We start from the raw sequence: 20886 nt of genomic DNA on the forward strand, positions 1-20886 counted from the left end.
TTGACTTTGGCTAGCTGGAGGAGAGGAAAGCAGAGTTTGGACAGAGGTCACAGATTCTGAGCAGGGAGACCAAGGAGGCAAGATCAGGTGGATCTGAGGTCCCTGGCAAATTCTCTGCCTTAGACTCTGCCACGAGTCTTTGCCACAAAGCCTGGATGGGCACAGCCGGGGTGTGTGTGTGTTTTATATATGTGTGTATATATACATATATATACACACATATATAACAGCTTTATTTAGGTATATAATTCACACATATGCACACCATGTAGAAAACAGTTTTATTGAGATATAATTCACATACCTTGCCATTAACTCATTTAAATTGTACAATTCAATAGCTTTTAGTATATTCACAGAGTTGCACATTATTACCCCAAACAATTTTAGAACATTTTCATCACCCCACAGAGAAACCCCACACCCATTAGCAGTCACTCCCTTTCTGCCCCTGTCCCACCCCCAGGCCTAAGCAACCACTCAGCTACTTTATCTATAGATGTGCCTATTCTGGACTTTTCATATAAGTGGACTCATAATATTTGCTCTCTGGGGACTGTCTTCTCTCACTTAGCATAATGGTTTTAAGGCTCATCCCTGTTGCAGATTGTATAAGTATTTCAGTCCTTTTTATGGCCAAATACTCCATTGTATGGATATACCACATTTTGTTTATTCTTTCATCAGTTCATGGATATTTGGATTGTTTTTACTTTTCGGCTATTACGAATAGTGCTGCTATGAACACTCACAGGCAAGTTTTTGTGTGAACATGTGTTTTTATTTATGATAGATGAATACCTAGGAGTGGGCTGCTCCATTTTCTTCTAATCAACAAAGCCATTGTGTAGAATGCCTTGCTGAGATACCCTGAATTTCCCTGATCTGCCCCTCTAATAACCCTGCTAGTAAAACAGAAGCACCTAAAGCGTATTCAACAGTTATCAATTGATTAGCTAAGGGAATGAGGGACTAAAAAAAACCAGAGAGGTAACATTAATCTAACTTTTTCTTCCTGAATTCTTAAAATAGCTCTTAATAGTCTCTGCTTTCTCTTCTACATGCTCGCAAGTGGTCCTTTTCTTTCATTCATTTTACATGTGTGTGTAAAATGGGAATCCAGTGGGAGCAAAAGCAGACCTGGTCCCCACCCTCCTGGAGCTCCTTCTCCCCTTCCCTTGAGCTGGAGCCCCTGAAGGCTCACCTCCTGTAGCTGGCTCTCCTGCTGGCCGCAGGGCTGCCATCACCTGCCCTGGGTGTGTGAGATCATTGAAGAGACCTCCCTGGCCAGCAGCTCTGACATCGCTTCTTCCCAGGCCTTTTGCTTTACAAACAGCAGAACAGGAAAATGATACCTATCCTACCTATTTTAAAGTGATCCTTCCAGGTTGAGCTTTATATTTCTAACCCACTCCCATGCCTACTCTTTCAGATCCAGGTGTGAGTTTATGTGCAAACTATATCGTTAATAATTTCCTTCTCAGAAGAGCACCTTGCTGCTCACAGCGAGTTAGCATAGGCTGAAATGTTTTAGAGAACCCAAACTCATACGGAGAACAAGCCATTTAGAACAAAAGCTAAAAGAGCTTTGAATAGAGATTTTAAATGACAAAGGGATTCTGTGCAGTGCAACCATTTAAAAGTCTCTTTTTATACTAATACGAGAAGTCAAGTCATCTGTAATAGATGAAGTGAAAAAAAGTCAAGGGGAAGTACAATAGAATTATTTCATTTTTGGCAAAAGAAAGTATATGTGTGTGTACATAGAAAGCGGCAGGAAAAATGGGAATTACACTCAGTTGTGAGTCCCCTTAGGGAATGGGGTTGGCAGTATGAGGAATGACATTCACTCTAAAGTTTGCTTCTTTATTCATTAAATTTATATAAAAATGGACTTATACCACTTTTGCAATTAAAAAACACAAATGTAAATACCAATCTGCCCTGCGAGATAGCAAAAGGAATGCTCCAGAAGGTATGGCCAAGCGTGTAGCGAGTCCTGAGAGGGGCAGGTACCGTGGAGGTGAGAAGGAGCAAGAGTCTGACTTAACTGGATGTGTCAAGAAAGGACTCATGGTCAGTTGAAATGTAACCTTTTTTGCTTTTTGATGGGGAGAAAACAAAGATCACGAAGGCCTGTGCCGTTCGACTTAACAAGTCCTGCGGTGCATTGTGTATAAGAGTCTATGTAGATAAGGAAGTGGCTACACTCATACACGTTGTCATTTGAATGCCCGGGTGACATTCAAGTAGAGGCTGCTTTCCAGAACCAATCATTCTGAAGTCAGGGCGTATAGAAAAGAGACATTTAGTCTGGAGAATTCCTTTTCAAAGTAAGGTTTTTATCATTCGCAGGTTTTACCTGAAGGTTTTCAGCAGGCTCTGGCCCACAGCACCTTTGTAAAGAGAGCAGCTCTGAGATTTTGTCAAGAGAGTGAGAGCGTTTGCAGCCAGGACTGGTTTTAGACAAAACTGCAGAGTCGGCAGAGTCTTTCTTTGTCATCTCCCAGTCTCACCTCTCTGCACACCTTCCCCATGTTAGCGCTCAAATCCACACTTTGCTCTCACCGTCTCCTTTCCCATCACCCCCTTGTACCTACTTTCTCTCAAAACCCTATATAGATCTTAAAAAGGGAGCTGGTGTCAGCCATTTACACTTTAGTATGAATTTAACCCAGGGCCACACAGCACAGAGATATTTACAGTTTAAGTTTTATTTTGATTGTGAAAGGGAAGGTTGAATCCCAGGGAAAGGAGTCTTCAGGCATCTGCCAGCAGTATTTTTTTTTTTTTTTTTGAGACAGAGTCTCACTCTGTTGCCCGGGCTAGAGTGAGTGCCGTGGCATCAGCCTTGCTCACAGCAACCTCAAACTCCTAGGCTCAAGCGATCCTCCTGCCTCAGCCTCCCGAGTAGTTGGGACTACAGGCATGAGCCACCATGCCTGGCTAATTTTTTCTATATATATTTTTAGCTGTCCAAATCATTTCTTTCTATTTTTAGTAGAGATGGGGTCTCGCTCTTGCTCAGGCTGATCTCGAACTCCTGAGCTCAGGAGATCCACCCGCCTCGGCCTCCCATAGTGCTGGGATTACAGGCGTGAGCCACCGCGCCCGGCCCCCGCCAGCAGTATTTTTTGAGCAACCCTTCTGTTGTTGCTCCAGAGATCACACCCCTGCAGTTGTCTGCCTGTAGCCTGGGTCTCAGCCATTCTCACCCAGAGGCTCCGTGCAGGGCCTCACCCAGTCCTGGTGGCCCCCACCCCCACCCCTGCTCCTCCAGAGGGAATCTGCCCTCGTTCAACAGGACCTGATGATGCGTGTGAGACCTCTGGTGCAGGCCACTGAACCCTTTGTAGGAGAGAATTTCAGCATTCAGGACTGAGCAGGATTCACTTGGATGCACTGTTGAGAGCCCAGAAGAAATACAGCTGGAGAGTAGCAGACAGGGGACAAGCCCTGGTTCTGTTCCTTAAGTACTGTGTGACCTTGGGCAAGTTATGTATCCTCTCTAAGCTCAGTTTCCTGACCTCTAAAAAGGAAGTAATAGGTCCGTTTTACAGGGTTGTTCTAAGGACTAAATGAGATAAAGAATGCAGAGCACCCAGCAGGGAGCCAGCCCTCCGTAAACATGAGCTCTTATTACTTGGTGGCCCAGAGCCAGGGCCACATGGAAAGACAGAAAACAAAAGGACCAAAGCAGGCTAGAAGCTGGGACCAGGACACCTGTTTCCATGAGCTCTAGCTTTGATCCAGCGTCCTCCTACACGGTCCCCAGCGGGGAGAGAACTGAGTTAGGGACAGTGGCTGGCTCCTAAGTGGAGTCCACATTTTGAAGTCATGAGTGGGTATTAGGTCTATTATGTAGATGGAACCTGAGGCTCAGAGAGGTTAAGAAAGTTGCTTTAAATCACCAGCAGATAAGTTGCTGGCCCGGGATTGGAACCCAGCCCCAAAGCTTGCGTTTTCAACACAGATACGCAGCGTCCAAGGGATCCTCATCTGGAAGGGGGCTCAGGATGCGCTGGGTGAGATGAGAACCAGGTTCTCCTGCTAAAGAAACAAAGGGTGCACTGTGCACCCCGACCCTGTGCTGGAGCACCCGAGAGTCAGGAAGGGCACCAGCAGAGCAGGGATCCCCAAAAACGATTTGTAAAGTACTTGATTTTTGCTGTTAAAAAAAATAAATCAGAGTAGTCATTGTGAGAAGAAAAACTGACCTTTGTTGGGCTTCTTGCCGCATGTTTTATGGTTTATGTTGGTTTTACCTGAATTGCATACGGGAGAGGGGCAATTGGCAGCAGTACCAGTACCGTGGGCCTCAGAAGAGCTGCTTCTGGTCCAAGAGCACACGGAGCTGAGCAGTCTGGGGAATACGGTGGAGGAGGTATCAACCTTGAGGTGGGCTGAGGCTCCTGCCCCTGGGACACAAGAGAACAGTGTGAAATGAAATTGCCTTGACCTTGAATCCTGCGGTCCAAACCCTTGGAGTTGCTTGAGGAGCAAATAGCATAGGCTTCCTTGGCAAGATGCAAATGAAACAATGCAGCAGAAGCTGCAGATCTGAGAGGGGAGACTCGGCAGCTCTCGCCCCGAAGCAAATGCAGAGCCTCTCCCGGCTGAGAGCCAGAGCATCAGCTGGTGCAGTTTGCGTGTGTTGCCCATAACAGCCTGAGAAATCAGGGGCAGGAGCGGCTCTTTTTAGCAGCATAACTTGTTTATGTGGATGGTAAGTGAGACCCTGTTTAATTAAGGTAATTATATACATAGGCAGATGGTGACAGCTGGGCACACCAACGCTAGCTGACGGCAGTGGGGTTGAGGTCCCAGGGACACGCAGGAGTCTGCCTGGTGTGGGGCCCCTTGCACACGCGTGGAGAGATGTGGCACATGAGCCCCTGAAGAGAGAAGGAAGTGGGGTCTGAAAGAAGCAGGAAGGAAGGCTCAGAGACTTGGTTCCGTGGTGCAGAGCAGCGGTTCTCCAAGTGCGGTGCCCAGGCCAGCGCAGCGGCAGCACCTGGGAACTTACTAGACATGCAAATTCTCTGGCAGCACCTGAGACCTGCTGACTCCAAAACTCTGAGGGTGGGGCCAGCAATGAATTGTAACACGTTCTCCAGGTGCTTCTGATGCCTGCTTCAGTTTGAGAATTGCTGACGATGAGCATAGCATAGCTGTTCAAAACAAGACCTGGGTTTATCCACAGCTTTAATGCGTAAGTAGCTGCCGTCACGTTACCTTTCGTAAGCCCTACTTTACTCACCTGTAAAGAAGGAATAAGAACACCAAACCTGCTGGGGTAGCGTGTGGGTGGGAGCTTATCCACTTGGTTCACTGCTCTGTCCCAGCACCCCGAGAAGTACCTGGAGCAGAGTAGGAGCTTGATAGATATTTGCTATATCAATAATTTAATGGAAGTGTTCATTGAGATTCTTTATGCAAAGTATTAACACAGTGCGTGGCAGGGATGTCGTGTTAAGTAATCTCTGCTGTTATCGATGATGGTGATGGTCAGCTCCTCTTCTGCCAGATGAGACACTTGACCGAAATGACCTATAACGTCTCTTTAGAGAAAGAGACAGAAGGTCAGAGCCACCGCCTCTGAGGTTTCTAACTACACACCAAAATACCTAAATGCGCAGGGGAGAGGGGATAGGCTGTGAATTGGGCCACAGTGGGGAAGAGAAGGAAGGAAGATGACAGCAGTCACCCCTGAGCCTTGGGCCCAGCAAGTTCAAAGCTGTGCTCAGCCATCTAGAGACGTCAAGGTCCCCTGTGTAGACTGGATGTTTCACCAGCCCGAGTCACTCATACCACCTGGGTCTGAGCCCAAACCCTCAACGCTGAGGCTCCTCAGGGCCTGCGGTTTTCCAGACTGACTTGTGGAACAGGCTTGTCAAGGCCTTCTTTCCTCCCTTCAGTTAGAGGAGATCACCCTTATCCCGCCTCGCTCTAGGAAATATTAAACTATAGTACAGCTCCAAAAATCAGCTCCTTAAGCAACAATAATAGTCTTAACCCCTGGGAATCAAAGTGATGGGTGAGCATGGCTTCCATTCTCCTGAAGGAATAAAGCAAGAAACTGAGTCATGGACTAGACTGCATTTCTTGGCCCTGCCCCCAAACACTCCTATTTATGGTATATCTCTGATCAACATGAAATCAAATCAAATCAGGCTGCAACTCAGCAAGCATCAGGGTGTCAGACTTCCACTGAGGACCAGACCATTCAGACAGCCCTAAATTTTCAAGAAACAAAGCCACAGATGCAACAGAGATTCAAAACTAAGGGAATACTGTGAACTCTAAGCTCATAGATGTTCATTTATTAAATACATATTTATTAAACATAACTAAGTATACAAAATAAATATGAATTTATATTTTCATTTATTATATGAAGTGAATTCTTAGAAAAATGCAATTGCATCAAATTTGACTCAAAAAGAAATAGAACACCTGCATAATGCAATCACTGTTAAAGAAATTGAATCAATAGTTAAAATCTTCTAATGAAAGAAAATCTCACACCCAATAGTTTTACCAAGTTCAACCAAACTTTTAAATAACCATTCTTATCTTAAACTTTTATAGACAATAGAAAAAAGGGAATATTTCCCTACATTGTAACCTTGGTACCAAAACCAGACAAGTATAAGAAAGGACAACTGAAGACCTGTTTCCCTTGTGAATATAGTTGCGAAAGCCCTGAAAAACAATATTGACAAACAAAATTCAGCAATATGTAAAAATATATCATGTCCAAATTGAACTCATTCCAGAAATGCAAAGTTGATTTAACATTAGAAAATCTATTATTTTTGATTTACCAGAAACAAAAGAGGGAAAAAAGACCACATGATCATCTCCATGCAGAAAAATCATTTTAGAGAATCCAATATCTGTGAGTGATAAAAATAAAACCTCATATTAACTAGGAATAAAAGAACTTCCTTCATCCAAAAAAATGGTTTCTGTGAAAAACCTTCAGCAATGTTATGTTTAACAATGAAATGTTAAAAGCTTTGTCTTTAAAACTAGGAACACACTGAGGTTGCCCACTGCTATGTCCTTATGTTGCAGGCAACATAAGGCAAGTCTGTTGTTATTCCCAGATGATTTCATTGTCTAAATAAAACACAGGCAAATTAATGGCTTAATAAAAAGACTCCAGCAATGTTGCTGAATATAAGATCAACATACAAAAATCGATTTCATTTCTGTGGACTGGCTCAAAGCCGAAAACATAATTTAAATAATATATTAATACCATTTATAATAACAACCAGATAATATTTGGTAATTTGGCAGTGCAGTTCTGGCCCAGAGTTAGGGTGAACGTCGCAGGTTAGGAGCAGTCCCCCACCGGACTGCTCTCACTTCGGTCACTAGCCACAAGCCCAGGGGTCCCTGGGTCACCTGCACATCTGACCAAATGGCTACAAATGTGGGGGGTTCCCACACCCCTCAGATTTCATCATTCTGTGAACCAGATTTGATTCACAGAACTCAGGAAATCCCTCTAGTTATGATTATAGTTTTATTGTAAGGACACAAATCAGGACCAGCCAAAAGAAGAGACCTCTAGGGTGAGGTCTGGGAAGCTCCCAAATGCGAAGTTTCTGTGTTCTCAGGATATGTCACCCTCTCAGCACCTTGTGTCACCAACCAGGGAGGCTCACTTGAGCCTCAGTGTCCAGAGGGTTTTTTTCCCTTTACGGGTGGGGAAAAAAACTTCCGCACGATTGATTAAATCATTGGCCACCTGATTGAACTCAATCTCCAGCCCCGTTCCACTCCCTGGCTCAAAGCCCTGACCCTTTAATCACATGGTGGCCTTTCCAGCATGGCCATCCCCATCCGGGGAGCAACTACGAGTTGCCTCAGCATCAACTCAGATGTGGTCCCAGGAGCCACCATCAATAACACTCCTATCACTCGGGAAATTCCAAGGGTTTAGAAGCTTCCTCCAGGAATTGGAAAGAAAGACCAGCCAGATTCTTTATTATACACCAGGCAGCTAGAATTAAATCTAACAAAAAACTACCTGGTCCCTCTTTACAAATTCTCTGTGTAAATACAGCTGTGAAAATGAATAAGCCGCAGGTTCACGTATCAACTGTTGCGTGTATCACAGTTTTGCAACCCAGATTCCCTGGCAGTGCCGTGTGATGAACGGTGAAGCAAACATCCCCACTCCTCTGTGGAACCATCTGCTAAGAGTGGGCAGGACCCACCAAGCAGGGCTGTGGAAAGTCGTGACGAAGGCAGACTTCACCTTCGGGACCCACCCCCACCTGCTGAGGGTCTCCTCCTCCTCTTCCTCCTCCTCCTCCTCCAAGCCCCAACTCCCTCCACCCGTCCCAGGTGTGTGCAATCTCCTGCCCACCTTAGTGCTCCAAATCCTTTCAGACGCCTTGCTGAGTGTGGAGAACAAAGTCCCGGCATATTCTCTTGGGGGAGGCAGGGAATTTGCCTTTCTAGCTGTTCCTCTAAAAGTAGAAACCAAGGGTTTTGGCCCTTGGTAAAGGAGTTTAAGGGAGTGAGGTGACAGGGGAGGAAATCAGAGAGGCCTTTTCTGGTGGCCAAAAATCTCACCAGCTTGTTTGAGGAGGGAAAGAAACCTTTCATAACCACGCCAGCTTCCTCGGCAGCCGTCCCCCCCCCACACATTCCCTCTCCTGAGGGGCACCTGGGCCTCTTCACAAACTCTCCAGGGCGACCAGCATTCTAGATAATTTGCCTCAGTCTACGAGAGCATCGGCCCTACCATGGATTACTGCAGATGGTTCCTAGGATGTGTTCCTGCTTTCCGTCCAAGCTTGAACTTTCCAACAAGATGCCTCCCTTGGTCCTCCTTGACCACTGTCCTCTTCTTTTGCCCTTTTTGCTCCCCGTCATGGCCCAATTTACCATGAGTTCATGAAACTTAACCCCCAGGCCTCTCACTTGCATGATCCTGACCAACGCCCTGGGAGGGACCTTACTGCTGTGTTCAAATGGTCATGTATTTTTGTGATATTCACAACGTTATTTTAAGAGCAGTTTGTTAGAAAACAGGCTATTACCATTCTGAATTTCCCTCTACCCCTCTTTCCCTCCTGCTGGGTGGTGCTAGCGTGGCCAGGCATTCGGGGGGACTGACCAAGGGGAGGTTGAGCTAGGAATGTGTTCCATTTGGGATTAGTAGGATCTACTTTTGTGGTTTGCAGTTACTTCCATAAACATAGGTTATCACCAGCCATCTTGGGGTAGGAATAACTTCTAGAATCCCTCCTGTGGCCCACTGAATCAACTCGTGGGGTCATGACACAAAGAAACAGGGCCCACACTACAACTATTACCATGTGACTACAGCTAGGACATCATCAACAGCCTGGTTAATGAATGTCTTTGATTCAAAGATAACAGAAGTTGAGTCACCACATAAGAAAATTAGAAATGCCCCCCCAAATCTTATAGCTCATGTACAAAAAATTCTTAATGGGACTTTCCTCAAATTTGATAATAATCGTGAAACTGTGTAAGGCATTACCCATAACTACTTTTGAAGCTGAGAGAAACTTCTAAAACATCAACCATACTGAAGTATCAACTATCTCAGAAAAAAGACTGAGTTATCTTTTCAATTATCTTTGAAAGACTGAGTTATCTTTGAATTCTCTCTGTGAAGAATTACATTACAAAATTGTCACAGAAGAGACGATCACAGCGTATGCAGCATGTTTACGTTTGCTACCTGCCGTGTGCCAAGCAGCTAATTAGCAAACATGCTATTTTTATGAATCGTGGTATGTTTGTGGTATTTGCTAGCTTTTTAGAATTTTTAATTTGTTGCAGTTTCTTTTCCAATTCAAAATAAATATTCACTTTTCATACTTAATTTTGTATTTTTTAAAAGGCCCCCCAGATTTCTGTCCATGCTGGCCCCTTGGTGTTTCTTGCTTCATACGGTGACTGTCCCATCCTCCTGCCTCACCTAGTGTTGACTGTCCCCTGATTTAATGATGGTCTTTGCAGTTGAACCGGCACACTCACTGCCCAGAGCTGGAGTGTAAGCTCCCTGAAGACAGGCCCCGACTCTGAGCACTATGTTCAGGGCCAGACCCACTGGAAACACTTCATGAAATGAGACCGTAATTCCCTGGAGCAGGTGACTTGGGCAGCCTCCCAGCACGTGAGCACTTCAAAAGCAGTACACATGCCAGGGACCTGCAGGTGTTTCTGCAAACAGGAGTGGCCCCCGATTAATAGTATGACCTGGGCAGGCTGCCTGGGTCACCAAGGTGAGACCTTGGGGTAACCAAGGCAAAAAGACCCTTCCTAAGGGTTGGACGGGGTTACTGGGCCAAGAGTTGGGTTTAGACCCTGGCAGAGGTGACACTGGTGATCCCTCAGGCCCTTTCTGCTGCCCTCTTTCATCCCCCACTGCCCCGCTTCTTCCATGCCTGGAGGGCAGAGGGGGAGGGGCTCTCAGTGCTACTCACCCAGCGGGGGCTCCCTCTAGGAACCTGCCCTCCCCACCTTGCCCAGCCTCCCTTTCCTAACCAAAGCATCCCTGCCTCTCTCCCCAGGGGCCAGAGCCTCTGTGGAGTGAGAGTAGCTGGCATATCTAATGGCTTTTGTGACATGTGGCCACCTGCCTTCAGCATCTTCCGTCTGCAGGTGCCAGGCACACCAAGTCCAAGAGTTGTCTCGGGAGGAGCGTGGGGGACACGTGTGCCCCCATTCACGCAGAGCTGTGCCCAGCAGGCCCCATCACTACCGTCCGGCTAACGTGACAGTGGGCTGACAGGCCAGTGCGTTTCCTCTCCCGGGTGTTGTATTACTGTGTTAACAGGGACCTTACCCAGCGTGTCCCACAGCCTGTCCTGAGAAAGATTAGTCCCCAAGATGCACCTATAAAAAATGGATATGTGGTCAAAGAGGTTTGACAAGTGCCACATACTAAGTCCCCGTCTAGGAGATTCTGAGACTTTATAAATAACCTTGGTTGGTTGTTGCCAGCCTGTCCCAAGGGTGTTCGAGCACATACCCTTATCTACCCCTGCAGCTGTTAACATCTTTGGGATGTGAGACCATTTCCGGAGACACCACCTTAACTGAAAGCAGTTCTCAAAAAATGGTAGCTATTGTTATGATTGGTTATTTTGAAGTAACTTTTTATGTCCCATGGGTCAGCCGGCTGGGGGAGGCCTCTGTGGCTACTCAAGGGTTCATCACATCTTGAGGGGAGCTAGAGATAGAAACCTGCGTTCATTAGGGAACCATCAAAACACGGCTTACCTTTCCAAAGCAGGTGAACCAAAGATCTCTAGGATGCTGGTTCTCAAACATGGCTACACATTGGAATTACTTGGGGAGTTTTAAAAATTACTGATGCCTGGGTCCCACCCCCAGAGATTCTGATGTAATTGGTGTGGTGAGTGGCCTCAACATGGGAATCGTTTTGAAATTCCCCAGGCGCTTCTAACCTGTAGCAGGTTTGAGAGCCACCACTCCAGAGTGCCACCAGATTTGCTCTTGAAAGTCAGCGAGACACGTGTCTATTTATGGCTTGGCAGTTCATGCATCTTCCTAAAAGGAGCCATTTGCTCACGGACTGGGCCATTAAAAATGAATCACTCTGGCCCAGCAGGGCTCCTCACTTAAAGATTGCTGTTGACTGTGATGCAGCATCCTAGGATGCCAATGACTCACGGAGGAGAACTTGTAGATCCTCCACCAGCACAAGCAGATGGGGAAACTGAGGCTGGAGCAGCCAAACCAAGCCTTCCCTCCACTGACCTCTCCAACCAGCACAGCTACTGGGCCTGGCGAGCACGGTGGCAGCAGAGCTGCCAATCCTGGCACATTGTGTCCTGTCTGCACTGTAACAGGATTCAGAGTTCACGATTGGGACCCCACGAGGATAATGTCCAAAGCTTTTATCTGACGGTGAGCTCTCATTGAATTAGAAGATAACCACATTTCAACAAAGTGTTTTTAAAAAGAAGCCCAACTCCATTGTTCCCGCTTTCCCGCTGTTTAAAAGTAAGGGAAAGTGCATTATGCTAAGTCAAATAAGCCAGACACAAAAGGATAAATCCTGCATGATTCCACTTCTGTGAGGTCCCTAGAGCAGGTGAACTCATGGAGACAGAAAGAATGGTGGTTGCCAAGGGCACAGGGGAAAGGAGAATGGGAGTTGTTGTTAAATAGGGACAGGGTTTCCGTTTTGCAAGATGAAAAGAGTTCTAGAGATGAATGGTGTACAGCGTTGTGAATGTACTTCATACCATGGAACTGTACACTTTAAAATGGTTAAAATGGTGAAGCGTATGGTATGTGTATTTGACCACAATTAAAAATAATTTTTAAAGGCAATTTTATCATAATTTTCTGTACGAGAAGTGCCCACACGGTGTCTGGAATGTTCAACGAGGGTCTGCAGGCCTATAGGAATTTAACTGGGTTTTGGGTTGATTTCCCTGGAAACCTGGGAAGAGATGGCGAGTTTCAGGATCTGGCCAGGATCCCTGACAACATGGAGTGGGGCAGGGGCGGCCCTGACAGCAGGTCAGCAGAGCAGCATTGGAGGCATCTTAGAAGTTCATGAAAGCTCAGTGCAGCTCATTTAACCGCACTATTTCTTCACCTGTGTTATTTTAGCTGCATGATGGAACGTGCCAGATGATTTACCAATGATTGTGCTATGAGAGGGGCTTTAAGATTGTGTGCTGCCTCCTTCAGTGTGAGAGATTCCCTGCTGCATGTTTTCCTGGAAATGAGTTTAATGGAATGAGTCTGGAGTCAGCAGTCAGAAGGGCTGTTTGGCTGTGGTGTTATTCCTTTTTAAAAATGTTTCTCACATGCCTCATATGGATGTTGGCACGAAGAAGAATTATGCCTTCAGAGGGGTGAGACCACGGAAGGCTGTATGTGTCTGCTTAGACAGGGCCTCTGGGAGGATGTTGTTTTTCTAAATGATCTTTTGATGAGTGTCTATAACTCAAAGAATTAACCCCTATTATAGGTCAGTCTGCTGCTCATTTGAGAAATCTGCCCCTGACCTGTAGCCAAGGCAAGTCATAAATTCACAGGGCAGGCCGGCGTAGCAAGGATGTCCTGGGGACTTGCTGGTCCACATGTGGTCGTCTGCACTGCAACATCAGCGTCACCTTGTCACGCTGAGAAATGGAATCTGCATTTAACCAATCCAGGTTCTCTAGGGATTCGGGCACCCCCAAAGTTTGAGAAGCTGTGCTTTGGGGCATCCACCAGGGGGGCGGTATTGGCACGTCTCTCCTTGAAGCTATCTGTTCTGTGCTTGGACTGTCTGCCTGTCCAAGCCCTGGCAGCTTTAGAGGCCTCTCTCGTGTGACAGGCAGCGGAGCCGCATGTGCACAGCCAAGGAGCTACATCCACACAACCCAGGGCTGAATCCCTGCCATGCCTCTTACAGCCTGTGTGACCGAGGACAGGCTGCTTACCCTCTCAGAGCCTCAGTTTCCTCCCTGTAAAAGGACTATGATGAGAGTCCCTACCCCATGGGATTGTTGTGAGGATGAAATAAGTCAATTCACTGAAAGCAGATAAAACAGTTTGAGGAGCTCGATAGCTGTTAGCCAGTATTACCATGCTGCGTGTAGATTTCTGTCTCACACATTGGCTTTCGTCTGTCCCCAGAGCCTCGGAGAACAAGCTTAGCTCCTCTTGCAGCTGACAGCCTTGCGAATGTCTGCAGGCAGCTCTCATGCCCGCCCCCGCCATGTCTCTAGGCTATAAGTGCCCCCGTCTCTCCATTCCTGTGCGACAGCCCTTTGATTTCCACTGCACACCCACCAGGAAGGCTCCAGGGAGCCCGGACCCCGCAAGAATCACAGTATCCTTGTAACAGCGCCACTTTCCCCCAGGGCTGAGTTTTGCTTCTCCACAGCCTGGTTTCTTTTGATTTGACCTAGTTTCCCCTAGATCAGACAGGGGAGCCTGTGTGCATTCCTACCCCTTCCGAGGAAGCGCCGTGCCGGGGGCCTTCCCCGGGCCTTCCTGAGCCGGTTAATCCTCTGCTGTCGCAACAGCAGCAGCCTCGCTGCCGGCCTGGCCTGTGGGCCTCACCAGACTGGGCCAGGCACCGACTCCAACAGCGCCACACCCACTAGCAAGGACCGCAGGGACCCTACTGCAGGACGCAGGCCTGCCCCGGTGGCCCTTCTGCAGCCCACGCTGGAACTCCTTCCCCACTCAGCAGCCCTGGGACTGGGAGGGACATTAGGCTTCCCTGGGGAGCCCTTCAGGACAGAGATCAGAGGACTCCAAGTCGTGGCTGTGGGCAAGCTGCACATTCACGAGCACGTCCCTGGTTCTGTGCAGGGATCCTTGGGGACCACTGACTTTCAGGACAAAGGTCATTCTCCCATTTCCCATGTGTCCACAGGTCCATCTGTAGGGCCTTGGGCAAGTTGGTTTATTACTCCATGAGGAGCCCGCATCAAATCCACGTAAAATGCTAACGCAGCACCAGCACGGACAAGTCCCGCATAAATGTTGACTGTGACCCTTCCCGGTCCTCCCCATCATTTCTTCACATTCACATTTCATCTCTCTAACCCCATGATGTGCTCTTTGAAGACAGATGATCCTAATCATCTTTGTATCTGCCACACAGGGGCCGGCACGTGGTGGGCTACCAGGACACATCCCAGAAACTTCTAGGCAGGAAGGTGAGGCTGTCAGAGACCTCCACTGTCTTGGCCTGGAAACAGGGGTGACTCTAAACATCCATTCAGTGTGACGGGTAAACAACCTTCCCCGTCCTGTCCCCTACCTACTCACACACACATAGAGCTGCAGGTGACTGGGCTTTATTCTTGGAGAAAGTTGTCCCATTGAAATTCATCATACCTGTGAGGGATGAGTGGACACCTTATCATCAAAGGGTGAAGTGGAAGGTTCACTGGATCGTGCCTTCTCCCCCAACCTTCCAACCCCAGATACAAGAGATCAGGCTCGGGGCGGTGGGGGCCCAGAGAGGTCAGGCCGAGCAGACTTGGCTCCAGAACAGAGCTGGTGCCCACCCAGTGCTGGCTCACTGGAGCTGTGACCAGTGCCCACCCTTCTGGAGTGACTTTGATCCAGGCTGTTCTGAATTCCCCGGCAGGCAGACTCAGTGCTGTTTCCTTGCTCCCTCTGCAAAGAAAATGCTCGGAGCTTTAATTACACCTTCTCTCCAGATCTGTTGGGAGCCCCTAATTATGCTCTTGACAGGGCAGCTGCTGCTAGATTATTTCCCAAACACCTTTGAAGCTTTCAGAGTCAAAGCCTCCCATGGGCTCTACGTGACCCTAAAGGGACAGCAAAAGGGGCTGGTGGGAACAATGGCTGAAGGAGCCCCCAAGGCACCCACGACAGGGTCTAGAAAGGAAACCGTGTCCAACTGCCTCCCAGTGGGGACAGGGTGGTGGGAGGAAAGAGACATCAGGAAGGAGCAACTCTGTCTTGCCTCTTGCGTGCTGAGAGGAGCTCACGGAGAACGGTGTGAGCGTGGGCTTCGTGTCTTCCCAGAGCAGCGATGGGCCTGGCCCCAGCTGGCCACGACACCTGCATCAGGCAGCACCCGCCTGTGCACTGGGTGTGCCTGCTGCCCACCCACCCGCTCCCTGGTCATCCCGGAGATGGGCGCTCCCTGCCAGCAAGGCCAGGTCTGACCGCTGAGGACATGTTCCTCTCTGCATCCAAATTGGGCTGAAACTGTCCTCACCCTGCAGGCTCCGGCAGAAAGGCCGTTTGAGGATTTCTCTTGAGCCAATATTCTTATTGATTTATGAGCTCTTCTAATAAAATTGAGTCTCCACTTCTGGGTAGTCTTTAAAGATTTTTTTTTTCCCTAGAAAATTCTGACTTTCACTCCATCCACTGAACTGAAACTCCTCTCTTGAATTCAGATCACCAGTATCATGTGGGCCCCAGTATCATGTGGGCCCCAGCACCTCTCCCGCTCAGACACCCAGAGTGCATCTCAGCTGAGGGCATGACCCCGGCCCCTGTGTCTGCCCCCAGACCCAGGAACAGAGCTTCTCTTTTGTTTTCTTCTCTAGCACTAGGCTTGGCAGAAGACGCTACAACTTCCCAAATTCTTCTCTGCCCTGTGGCTTCTGAAACATATCAACAAATCCTCTTTATGTTTTTTAAAGAGCTCGATGAACAAGTAACCATAGGGAAACAGCTAGTAGTTAACAAAAATTCAGCAGGTTCCTGATTTTCATTCAAAGGTAAGGAAGAGCCAAGGAGGAACTTTCTTAGCTCCTGTTATGACCTGGTCCATAATCCTGGCCCAAGGGCAGCTTTGCCCAGGTGAACATCCATCCTCCTTTTACTTTCAGGGAAGGTGCTTCAGAAGGAAGCCCTCCTGTGTTCCCACTTCCCTCTAGCCCTAGATTCTGAAGAGACATATTCATTCCAGAACATTTCATCCCATAGAAGACTGTTCTTTTATGTATTAGAGAAAACTCCCCTCTGGGTACTCTTTGTTTTAATCTTCCCCTGACAGTCTCACCCTCCGACTGGAAAATGAAACCAGACTATTCTTTATTTATAATCTACCCACCCAGAAGTGAACTTGTACAAACAGTTGGGCTTGTCTCTGTAATTTTTAGAATAAAATTTAAATTCCTAACAACCTACTATAATACACACAACATGGATGAGTCTCATATGCATTGTGCTAAGTGAAGGAATTCAGACTCAAAGCGCTACACACTGTGATTTCATTTGTATGACATCTATACCAGGTGAAACCAGAGAGACAGAAAACAGTAGGTGCTAGGGCCTGGGGCTGGGGGTGACCAGAGTGGGGGCATGACAGAGTGGTTTAAGACGATGGGATTTATATATTAATATATTAATATTGTGATGGTGGTGACATAATTCTATGCTTTTGTCAAAACTCATAGAACTGCACACCAAAAAGGGCCAATTTTACTCTATGTAAATTATACCTCAATAAACCTGACTTTAAAAAAAAAAGTCCTATAATAACTACATTGGCCAATCCTTTCTGGAACAAGAGGAGGCCTAAGTGGCTGTCAACTTACATAAACTCCTCACCTACCCTTGAAAGTGGAAACTGGACCTCTCTGTGAAGTCAGGTGTGTCTGAGGATCACTGGTCCCTGCAGAAGGTGCCTAGTTTTGGAAGGGGTTCAGACCACACAAGACGTTTCTTTCTCATTCCGTCTTTCATTCATTCATTCATTCATTCATTCAGCAGTCCAGCCATGTTTATTGAACACTTCCTCAGAGGCAGACATGGGCTGGGCAATGCAGAAATAGCTGCAGAACAAAGTGTGGCTGCTGCCCACGAGGGGTGCATGGGCTAGTGGTTGGGGTGGGGGATGCAAAGAAGTAAAGAAATAGCAATGAAACAAGTTTCTGAGAGGAAGCCAGGTGGAGCGTGTTAGCCAGGTAGGGCAATGAGCATGAGGACATCGTTGTGGAATGTACACATGTGAAGGCCCAAGGGAGAGAGGAGAGGGGCACATTCTGCAAGTTGTAAGGAGTGCGTTTTGGCGGGAGCATTGAGGCCAGGGCATGGGCACGCGCTAGTCATTTTCAGCTAAAGGCATCTTCCTCTTTTCCTCCTTCCTTCTATCAGTTTGAGGCTCTACTCTGAGAAGATATATGTCACAGAGGGGAGGAAACTGCTATCATAATTCCAGGCTTTCAAAAGGTTATAGACACTTAAATCTTTGCTCAACAAATAGAGATTTCAGATTAATGGATCAGAAGCTCCCAGGTACTTGGGCTTCTTAACTTTTCATCTGCTTTAACCTGGGACAGTTACTGGTAATTTCCACATCAGTGTAAAGGAAAATCCCGATGCTAAAGTGGGAACTGGAACAGCAGACAACATCCCTGCAGTCTCCCATTGGATCCCCTCAGTCTCAATTGTCTCACCTTAACCCCAAGACTGTTCTAGGGAATCCAAACGTATGTTTCCCAGATTTCGCCATTGGGCCATCTCTCTGAATGATGCAGGGAACTATTTCTAACTTGCCTGAGTATGTTTTCCTACATCATATATGGGTGTATGTCATCACTATATGCCATAAGGAGGGATTCCATCCCAGGCCACAAATCACTGAGCAGTGGCCAAAATCAGCTAGAACATGTATCCCCCAAAAAGACACTGGGTAGAACCCCCGCAATCTTATGGGCCAACAAAAGCTGTGCCCATTTGTTGAGGGCTGCTTCCATAGTCCACTTCCCTGCATCCGTTATGAAGATGGCCTTATCTGTTCTCAGCGGGAGCCTGGTGTCTGATTTTGGAGCAGGATTAATTCTAATCTTCAGCACCAAAGCAACTGGCCTAATTTCAGATGTATGGCTATTTCTGAGATTCAGCCGCCGGATAAATAAAACTCTGTTGTCTCATCACTACTGTGATGATAGCGGTATTGAACTTGAGCAGGGCTCCTATTTATGCATCTTCTTGCTGCATTAAGTTAGGCCGCCTATAATATTGATATCCTGGATCCTTTTCTACAAAGGAGAACCCTCAGGCCTCATGAGATTCCCCCACCAAAGCCTTTGAGCCCCACAAACCAGGCCCAGCCCCTCTACCCAGACCTCTGTTCACTCACGTTCCTTCAAGGTCAACAGGAAAGAAGCAAGAGTGAAAGGGACCCCAAAGGGGGCCTGATTAATGGCCAGGAGACTGGAAGCAGCATGGCGGGAAAGGTGTCTGCCAATGACTGATCGGTGGAACTGGGAATTTTGTGTTTTAGGGTTATCTGTCGGAAGGGCTGGTGACAAAGTGGTACCGCTCCCCACGACTGCTCCTGTCGCCCAACAACTACACCAAAGCCATTGACATGTGGGCCGCCGGCTGCATCCTGGCTGAGATGCTCACGGGGAAAATGCTCTTTGCTGGTGAGTTGGTAACCTGCCACCTTCCTCCTCGTCTGGTATCGTTCTGTAAGAAGGGAGAGCTGAGTGCAAAACACATGCCAATCACAAAACATGCTAATCTTTTGCTGAAATTACTTCTGTGGCTTTTGTGGCACTACCTGGAGGCACCTTATTATAATTTCAGATGAAAATACTGGAGAGGCTAAAAATAGCCCTTTGAGCACAGAACTTTTGCAATCGAGTAACCACATTGCTACAGCCTGAAAGTTTATGTCCCCCTAAAATTCATAATTTGAAATCCTAACCCCAAGATGATGGTATTAAGGGGTGGGGCATTTGGAAGATGATTAGGTCACGAGGGTTGAGCCCTCATAACTGGCATTAGTGCCTTTATAAGCGAGGCCCAAGGGAGCTTGTTTCCCTCTTCCACTGTGTGAGGACACACAATGGCGCCATCTTTGAGGAATAGGCCCCCTACCAGACACCAATCTGCCAGTGCCTTGATCTTGGACTTCCCAGACTTCAGAACTGTGAGAAATCAATGTTTAGAAGCCACCCAGTCTATGGCATTTTGTTACAGCAGCCCGAATGGACTGAGACACACTTACATTGAAATGCCTTGAGATTGATGGCTAAAAACACCCACCCTACATTTCAGCCCCTCCCTCCTCTCTCCCATTGTTCCCTGTCCTGCTGTCACATCAAATGACCCACAGCTTTTCCTACTCCATCATCATTTTTTGTTCACCGTGGCACAAAGATCCCTTCTCTGCTTAGAAAACTCCTACTGAGCCTTCAAAACCCAGTTTGTGTTTTGTCCTCCATGATGTCTTCCCTAACTCCCCAGGGCACGGGTCACTCCCATTGCACTTCATATTCATTCTCGCCCTCTCTCTCCTTGCTAGGAAGAGCACTTGCTCTCTTCCATTTTGTCCTCACTCCTCTTTGGTGCGGCTCACACCCTCTCCGTCCCACTGGAGCTGTGCCCACCCAGACTGCCATGTTCTTAATCCAGTGGAACCCACTTTAGCCTCATCCTGTCGCATTGGTCAGCGATGACCATCCCTTCCTTCTTGAAGCTCTCTGCCCCCTGGGCTGGCAGCCTCCTCCTACCTCGCTGGCCAGGCCTCCTCAGTTGCTGCTCACCCACCATGTCCCTCAGCCCTAAGTGCTGCTCTCACTCACTCATGGAATTTTAACCCCCCCTCCACCGCAGGCTAACTTTGCAGAGTCTGGAAGCCCAGAAATGCTCCAGACAGTCATTGTTGGAGGCCCATGGTGACGCCAGCTGGCCTCCATGTGTGCCGGCCCTGGCATGGCTGTCAGAGTCCTGCAAGCCGCCTCCTGGCTGCCTTTCCTCTGCCTGGATTCCAAACTGCTCGGGCCCCCTGGCCCATCTCGCACCTGTCCTCCTGCCTGACCTCATTCCCTGCCACCCCTCGGCCCCCTGCTGCGTGTGCTTCCACCTCCTTAGCTCGCCCCGTTCTCCCCAGAAGACACCATCGCCCCCCAGCTCTCTTCAGCAGAGGGGGTCCTCTCTCCCATTTTCCGTGCACGGGAGCAGGACAGAGCCTCAGTCCCCTTCTTGCTCACTGTTGCTTCATCGCTGTTATAAAAAAGCAACCCTTCTCTGTGGCACATGCCAGCCAGATGGCTTCTCCTTCCCACCTTGTCCTCCCATGCCAACACCTACTCACCTCCGTCACCCCCACCCTGAGGCTGTCGCCACCCACATCATGGCTCCCCCTCCTCCGCTCTTGGGCCCACTGCCGTTCTGTGTGGCTGGTGTGGCTCCCTCGTCTACTATCCTGGCCTCAGAGTCCCCACATCCTCATTTCCTGGGACCTTCACCACCCTCTTCAGCCTGGACTTTGTGTCATCACCCAGAGCTGCTCCGGGGAGGAGCGATCTGAAGAGGGCATCAGAGTGGCAAATGCTGGGAAGCTTAGTGTCCAGGGAATGGAAAAGGACAGTAAAGCTGGAAGGCCTGAGAAGTCACCCA

At 48.0% G+C, this 20886-nt stretch overlaps 1 protein-coding gene across 1 annotated transcript in view; it reads left to right on the top strand.

The window, feature by feature from the left end:
• MAPK4 (mitogen-activated protein kinase 4) overlaps positions 1–20886 on the top strand; it is a 42450-nt gene that overhangs the window by 12620 nt on the left and 8944 nt on the right. The window contains exon 2 of the mRNA XM_045528052.1: positions 18761–18905. Coding sequence (XP_045384008.1) covers positions 18761–18905 — 145 coding nt within the window. The remainder of the gene's footprint in view (positions 1–18760; positions 18906–20886) is intronic.

Source organism: Lemur catta, chromosome 16 (assembly GCF_020740605.2).
Source record: "Lemur catta isolate mLemCat1 chromosome 16, mLemCat1.pri, whole genome shotgun sequence".
Taxonomy (NCBI): domain Eukaryota; kingdom Metazoa; phylum Chordata; class Mammalia; order Primates; family Lemuridae; genus Lemur; species Lemur catta.